General features: G+C 33.3%; 1 protein-coding gene across 1 annotated transcript; it reads left to right on the top strand.

Moving 5' to 3' along the window:
• The first annotated feature begins 4,856 nt into the window (after window positions 1–4,856).
• On the top strand, window positions 4,857–6,950 carry LOC132551630 (inter-alpha-trypsin inhibitor heavy chain H4-like). The gene has a single exon (XM_060215807.1). The coding sequence runs from the start codon at window positions 4,857–4,859 to the stop codon at window positions 6,948–6,950; it is 2,094 nt and encodes a 697-aa protein (XP_060071790.1).
• Window positions 6,951–7,219: the final 269 nt, after the last annotated feature.

Here is a 7,219-nt window from a genome sequence, read left to right as displayed (position 1 = left end):
ATATTTTCAAGAGAATGTTGTTAATACTGGCCTGCTCAACCTGTAGATTCTAGAATACTCATTGTATTACGGACATTCCTTAGGTGATAGTATCCGATGGAAAGCACGGATGTCTTTTAGGAAAACAAACATAATATATTGATCATTCCCATCAATGTTTCCATCAGTAAAAATAGAATGAAGAACGTTTCTTTAACTTACTTATATATAAAACGAAAATATTTCAGAAGAACTTTTTGCGTTTCATATATTTAGTAACATGTGCAACCATACGAAGAAAAACGAAATGAACACACAAGACTGATCACTTGGCTTCTATAACATTACTGAACTTTTCAGGACTGACGAATCTTAGGAAGACATAAATGCTAAGCTTTAGGTCTTGCCAATCTTTATCACTATTTTGTAGAAAGTTTTATGTGTTAAAGAGTACAAATTTAGTTTGGAATGTGTTTTACGCATAACAATGAAATAATATAAGTTTTTATTTTACTGAAAAGACATGATTAGTTTAATTTGTAATTCGTTCGCCACACCACCTTATAAGATTCTCTGTCTACAGAACGAAGAAATGTAAGCATAAACATTGCTTGTACTCTTTTCAAGCATTTTGATATGACCGTTTGGTGTCGTTCATATTTGCTAAATTTTATAATTTGCAGCGAGTTAAAATTTGTTTGTAATGAGATATTGTAACTTTCTTTCTAAAATAGGAATTCCTATTCTGGGCTTTGTTTATAAATCGTATTCCATGTGCTAGTGGGATTTGAATAATTAGAAATAGTGTGAGCTATATCTTTATCCTGTATTATTTCAAAGAAGTAATCTTCCAATTTATTTTCGAAACAGTATTCCTCTTATATTGTTCCATATCTTATTATAGAGATGATTCATTTCTGCCTTTATTTCTTGTTCTGTTCAATTTAATTTGGTGAAGAGGTTCATTTTGCATAACGGAAGTGGTTTGTACAATATATATATTTCTTATTTAGAAAGTGTTATTATATTATGATTTGATGAGGTAAAGAATTTTGTTACGCGTAGGCATTTCCCCCAAAACCTCATTGGGTTATCAACTTTTGTAACCGGCGTGCTGTTTTAAAGGATTGATATACATATACATTTTTAGAAATAAAAAATCATTATTAAAGACATCTCTACCTCTACAACAAGTGCAGACTTTATTTATGTAGTTAAGACAAGAAGTAAGTATTCAGTTTTTTCTTTTTTCTTAGAAGTAGGATATTGTTATTTTTTCAATGTTATATTTATGATTAGCGGCCTGTAGGCGCGCATACACATGATGATTTTTATCTCTAATATTACCTTAAAACATTTGGAAATAAAGATGGGTATTATTACATAAAATTTTGTAAATAGTACAACCTTTTCATTCAAAGTCTTTAGATATTTTCGAAAAATATGTTCAGACGTAAAATTTATCAAAAATATAATCGCTAGTTATCAGTGATACTTAATGTTTATGTCGTATTTTACTAACACTCAAATTATTGACAATATTACAAAACTTTTAGTTCCGATATCATGGGGACTTAATTTAGGTAAAATTGTATGATTTTCTCTATCTCAGTGGCCATATCCTAACTATTTTAAAACTGTTTTTATCACGTGACAATTCTCTTCGAGATAAAGCTTTCTTAGGAAATTCCTACATTTTACTTGATTCTGATATGTTTGATTACATTTCATATAGAGAACCTAAAACAAGACATGCCGAGTAATGAATAAAACTGCACAGTACAATGCATTTAAATGCGTCATTTCATCATTTTAAATTTGTGGATATTGGATTATTTTAAAATAAAACAAAGTAACTTTTACTTTTCCTAAGAATTTACTTGGCAACTAATTCACTACACTTTTGTAAAAGTGGTATGGCGCATAACTCCATATTCGAAATAAATATGACCAACAATAAAAGGGAAAAAGTATATAAAAAAAGGCAGAATTATACCTTGATACTAAGTCCACTGTGTTAAAGAATATATCTTACAATTAATATATTACAGTAACTTATCAAACCAAATTATCAAATTAGTTTCTATGTTTTTACGAGTATCATTTTTGTTTCTTGCTCTCTTTGATTAAACGTTGTTTTAACGAGGGTTTATTTTACATTATTTTGGAAGTAGTATGTATATTCTAATGCTATTTTTATTATGATCAGGTAATGATTTTTGCCAGATGTGGATGTAGATATGTTTTCTCTTATATCTCACTTGTTTGTCTACTGACGTGTAAAATTGCTACTGTGTATTTTTAAAATATAATATTGTTGTAATGGTAACATCCTATTTCAATGTCTGTTAATACAGATAAACATACACATTATTATAACTTTCGACAATTTTAATATACTAATACATACGAAGTATGTCTATTGTTGTTTGTGTTCTGTAATTATTATTTTAATGGTAATATCCTATTTCAATGTACATTTAATGTGTCATAATGTCTCTAATACAGATAGTCATATTTATATTCAAAAACATTCTGTAATTCTGTCATACCCGATGTCTATTATTACGTGTATGCTGTAATTACTATTACAGTTTACTCCGCTTTTTGAACGAGGTATGGTGCATAAATGCCTGATTCGACTTAAATGTGGCAAAAAAAGTTATTTGTTTTTATGCAATGTTGATGCTATCAAAAATGGGTACACCGAGGATGACCTCATGTGACCTATTTACATGTACACAAATTTTGGAAGTAATTCGCACGTGGAAACTATGTTGCACTGAATTTTAATCCATTGCTACCATTATCGACAGTTCAAATTATGTACTTGCAACGCACGCCTTTCTGATATGTACTCTTTTATACAGTGCTGTTTAAAATCTTTACCATTAAATCGTTAACGGATTTTTCTTTTCTCTTTTCTTTTTTAACGTTTTGAAAATAACAAAATAAAAAAAAAACAAAAAAAACAAAACAAAACAAAAAACAAAAAAAGCATGAAAATGTACAATAGTGTCAATTGACAAATGATCACCAAGACAGCATTTCCAATTCACAATCATTGACATATGATCACCATGACAACAGTATCACTTCACAATCATTGACAAATGATCGCCATGACAACAGTATCAATTCACAATCATTGACAAATGATCACCAAGACAGCATTTCCAATTCACAATCATTGACATATGATCACCATGACAACAGTATCAATTCACAATCATTGACAAATGATCACCATGACAACAGTATCAATTCACAATCATTGACAAATGATCGCCATGACAACAGTATCAATTCACAATCATTGACAAATGATCGCCATGACAACAGTATCAATTCACAATCATTGACAAATGATCACCATGACAACAGTATCAATTCACAATCATTGACAAATGATCACCAAGACAGCATTTCCAATTTTCAATCATTGACATATGATCACCATGACAACAGTATCAATTCACAATCATTGTCAAATGATCGCCATGACAACAATTGTACACAATCATTCAATGATCAAAATGAAAACATTATCAATACAGAATTATTAATAAATTGATCACCATAACAACATCATCAATGTTTAATTTATTGAATGATCTTTTGAACGATCACATCCAAACCTCTTTAAACGATTACTGCAAAACAAACATTATGGCCACATCATTTATAAACAGTTACTTTCAATGATTGTAACAGCATTCTGCAACAGACACATCCAGGGAATCATCATTGCAACATTATTCACTTTGAAACGATTGTAATGAAAATAATAGTAACTAAAATATACATTTATTATGCATTTGATATACACATATCTAATTTTCGTATTAAGTATCCTATTGATACTACATATATGAAAAACTACAAATATTCATGGTCTATGCCAAAGGTTTTAATGACTGCTTATACCAATTGTAACCCCTTAGAGTGCCAGTAACCACAGAATATTTTTAAAACCTGTCAACATATTTCTAGGGAAGTTACCTCCTAAGAAACACAAAGGACAAGACATAGAGATCATCAATATATCTTAAAGTATAAAAGTGAAGGCCTTATTACAAGGTTTGATAAACTCACCAATTAATCAAGTCTCAAGAGAGATTCCTTGACGTCAAAAAAATGTATGTGATAAGATTTCCCACAATATTAAAATCAAGATTTGATATCTGAAACAGAATTTCGTGCTGTCTTTGATTATTAGAAGAATCGATATAAATATTCTTTTTTAAGTTTCGTGTTTCCATTCCGTGTTCCTTCACCTTATTTAGAACAACCATCCTTATTCCACAGATACGCTTTTCTGTTACGCATATGTGAGTACATGCTTGTTTCACAGACACCTGACTGTGTGATTATCGTGGAATTACTGCCTGTCTCTGAGTGTATCCACAACATTTAGAAGTACTGTTGACCATTTAAATGTCTTTGACCACGATTTAACAGAGTGTTTCCGCCGGAAAAAAATTATTGACCCAGTCATCTAAACAAACATTCCGGAATTGTGTTAAGGCATTTTCTTTCGAATTTTATCCAAACACATGTATATGCATCCATTTCTGCATAGACATATTAGGAATTTAAAAAAAGAAGGCAAAACTCATCTATAGTAAATACTACTCAAAATTATATTTGAAATCTACTACATTCAATTAAATGTCTTTTTATAAATGTCTTAAACGTACCCGTCTATGTTATGTTTTCTGCTGCCTTCACCCTTTGTACCTCTTGGCGTGTATTGATTACTTATTTTGAATGCGTTAACATCAGTATCAGCAGAGTGTTTTACAACATGCAGACGCAGTAATGATATGTTGACTTCCTGGTTTTGCTGGTAGGTGCCGACAGAACGTAGGTATAAAATGCTTCATATCATTGGTATATTCGTGTCATTACTGATACGCGCGTGCGGTGCTAATGATGTAGTGTCATCCCCTTACATAACATCATTCTTAACCGAATCGAGTGTATATTCTCGATTCGCCAATGTGTACGTCACGGTTCAAGTTGAAAACGACGCAGACGAAAGCAGAACAGCAATGTTTTCAATACAGGTTCCCAAAGAAGCATTTATAACGAGTTTCTCGATGGAAAATGATGGCCGAATTATTCATGGTGTCGTGAAAGAGAAGATAGAAGCTGATGCTGCTTACGAGGCTGCCCGTCAGGACGGACAGACTGCAGGTCGGATATCAGAAGTCGCTCCGCCACCTGGACGCGCTATGAAAAATTTCGTAATGTACATGAATGTGGCAGCAAATTCTGACGCTATTTTTAAACTCTCATATCAAGAGCTCATTAAAAAGGTTTTGGGGACATACACACAAAAAATACATATAGAACCAAACCAAATTGTGGAAAATCTCACAGTCGTTGTCTCGCTTCAAGAACCACAGGGAATTGACAAGTTCTCGTACACGCTTCCTGGTTCTGAAGTCTCTTTGACAAACTCGATCTCCTCTCAAAATACTTTGGTACACATGTCCGAAAGAAAGAGGAAGCTTGTGTACACTCCATCGCTGGCGAACCAGCTAGATTTCTTTGGCTCCGGAATGAAAGGTGACTTGACAATAAAGTACACTCTGACGGCGCCACAAACCAATGGAGGAACACTCCTTGTTAACAATGGCGCGTTTGTCCACTTTTTTTCACCATCTGGTTTATCAAAGATGAGCAAAACAGTTATATTTGTCATAGACGTTAGTGCTTCCATGAGAGGGAACAAAATTAGACAAGTAAAGGTGGCGATGCATTCGATATTGATACGACTTAGGACTGGCGATTTTTTTAACATAATTTTATTCAATACTAGAGTGCACCGGTGGAGACCAGATCCAGTGTTAGCTACCGTTACAAATACTTACTCTGCCATATCATTTGTAGATGACATGATAGCCATGGGGAGGACCAACATCAATTATGCATTGGTATCGGGAGTTCGTGATATCAACAATGCCTTTAGAAATAGAGGAAATCTGGTTGTGTTTCTCACGGACGGCCTACCAAACGCAGGTGAGTCGAACGAAACCCTTATATTAGACAACGTTCAAAGAACTAATAGTGATGGCTTAGTCTCTATATTCTGTCTCGGTTTCGGAAATGCAGTGAGATTCGATTTTCTGAGACAAATTTCCCTTCAGAATCAAGGAAAAGCCTATGTTATATACGAAGATGAAGATGCAAGTGTGCAACTTGATGATTTTTATAGAGGTGTAGAATCAGTCACACTTAAGAATATCGAATTCCACTACCCTGCTGACCTTGTAGTGACGGAAGATCTCACAGATACATCCTTTCCTAATTTCTTCGAGGGATCTGAAATCGTTGTGTCTGGATACCTTCAACCAGAAGTGGATATCGCATCAAATCCTTTGACGGCGTCGATCATCGCTGTTGGTGTCGACAAAGACGTAACTTTTCATTCTACCGCCGAACCCGAGACAGGAGAAACTCTGCATTTTGCACAGAGGCTTTGGGCGTATAAGAAAATAAAGGAATATTTAGACCTTGCTTTGATATCAAGTAGAGAAGACAGACACAAATACGAACAAAAAGCACTAACTCTTTCCTTAAGATACAGTTTTGTGACACGCCTAACTTCAATGGTCGTCACTGGCGCAGTCAATGCTGAAAATAGTTGGTTAAGTGGTGTTAATGCTGGGATTTATCGCAATATGAAGGCTAGAGCCAAACATGATCCGAAAAGTTATGCTAAATCTGGCAATGATTGGAAAGTCATGACCACTGCTTTGAACGTTGCGAGGAATCGTGTCTACGCTCACGATGGGTTTCATCGGAATACAGAACGTATAATCAGAAATCGGGGGAGTGATATGGATATAGAACGTACAGTATTACCTTCCAAGGCAATAAATGATGGCGCACCTGTTTCACCGACTGTTCATACGAATGTCATTGTAACGTTTCTATTGTATTTTCTTGGGCATCTTCTCTAGTTTATCAATATTTTTGTGAATCTGTTTCCCGACAGCCCCTTTACTTAAAATACTGATTGATGCTTTATCTATCTATTTATTTATTTATTTATTTATTAATGTATTTATTTATTTTTTTTTTTTCAAATGTACAAAAATAAGATCTTTCTATAGAAATGTTTTTGTTAAATTGCATTGTACAACTATTTGGTCAGTCTAGAACTTGTAAAAGAGGTTAAAAGGTCTACTTTGTGAATATATAAATAACGAGTAAGAAGATCGAAATACAC

This window comes from Ylistrum balloti, unplaced genomic scaffold, assembly GCF_031769215.1.
Source record: "Ylistrum balloti isolate Yb309-2 unplaced genomic scaffold, AGI_CSIRO_Ybal_v1 Utg370208, whole genome shotgun sequence".
NCBI classification, from domain to species: domain Eukaryota; kingdom Metazoa; phylum Mollusca; class Bivalvia; order Pectinida; family Pectinidae; genus Ylistrum; species Ylistrum balloti.
This window is presented reverse-complemented; position numbering and strand designations above follow the sequence as displayed.

Bases quoted from the DNA above. Each gene is read 5' to 3' on its own strand.
- LOC132551630 (XM_060215807.1), top strand. From the start codon at position 4,857: ATGCTTCATATCATTGGTATATTCGTGTCATTACTGATACGCGCGTGC.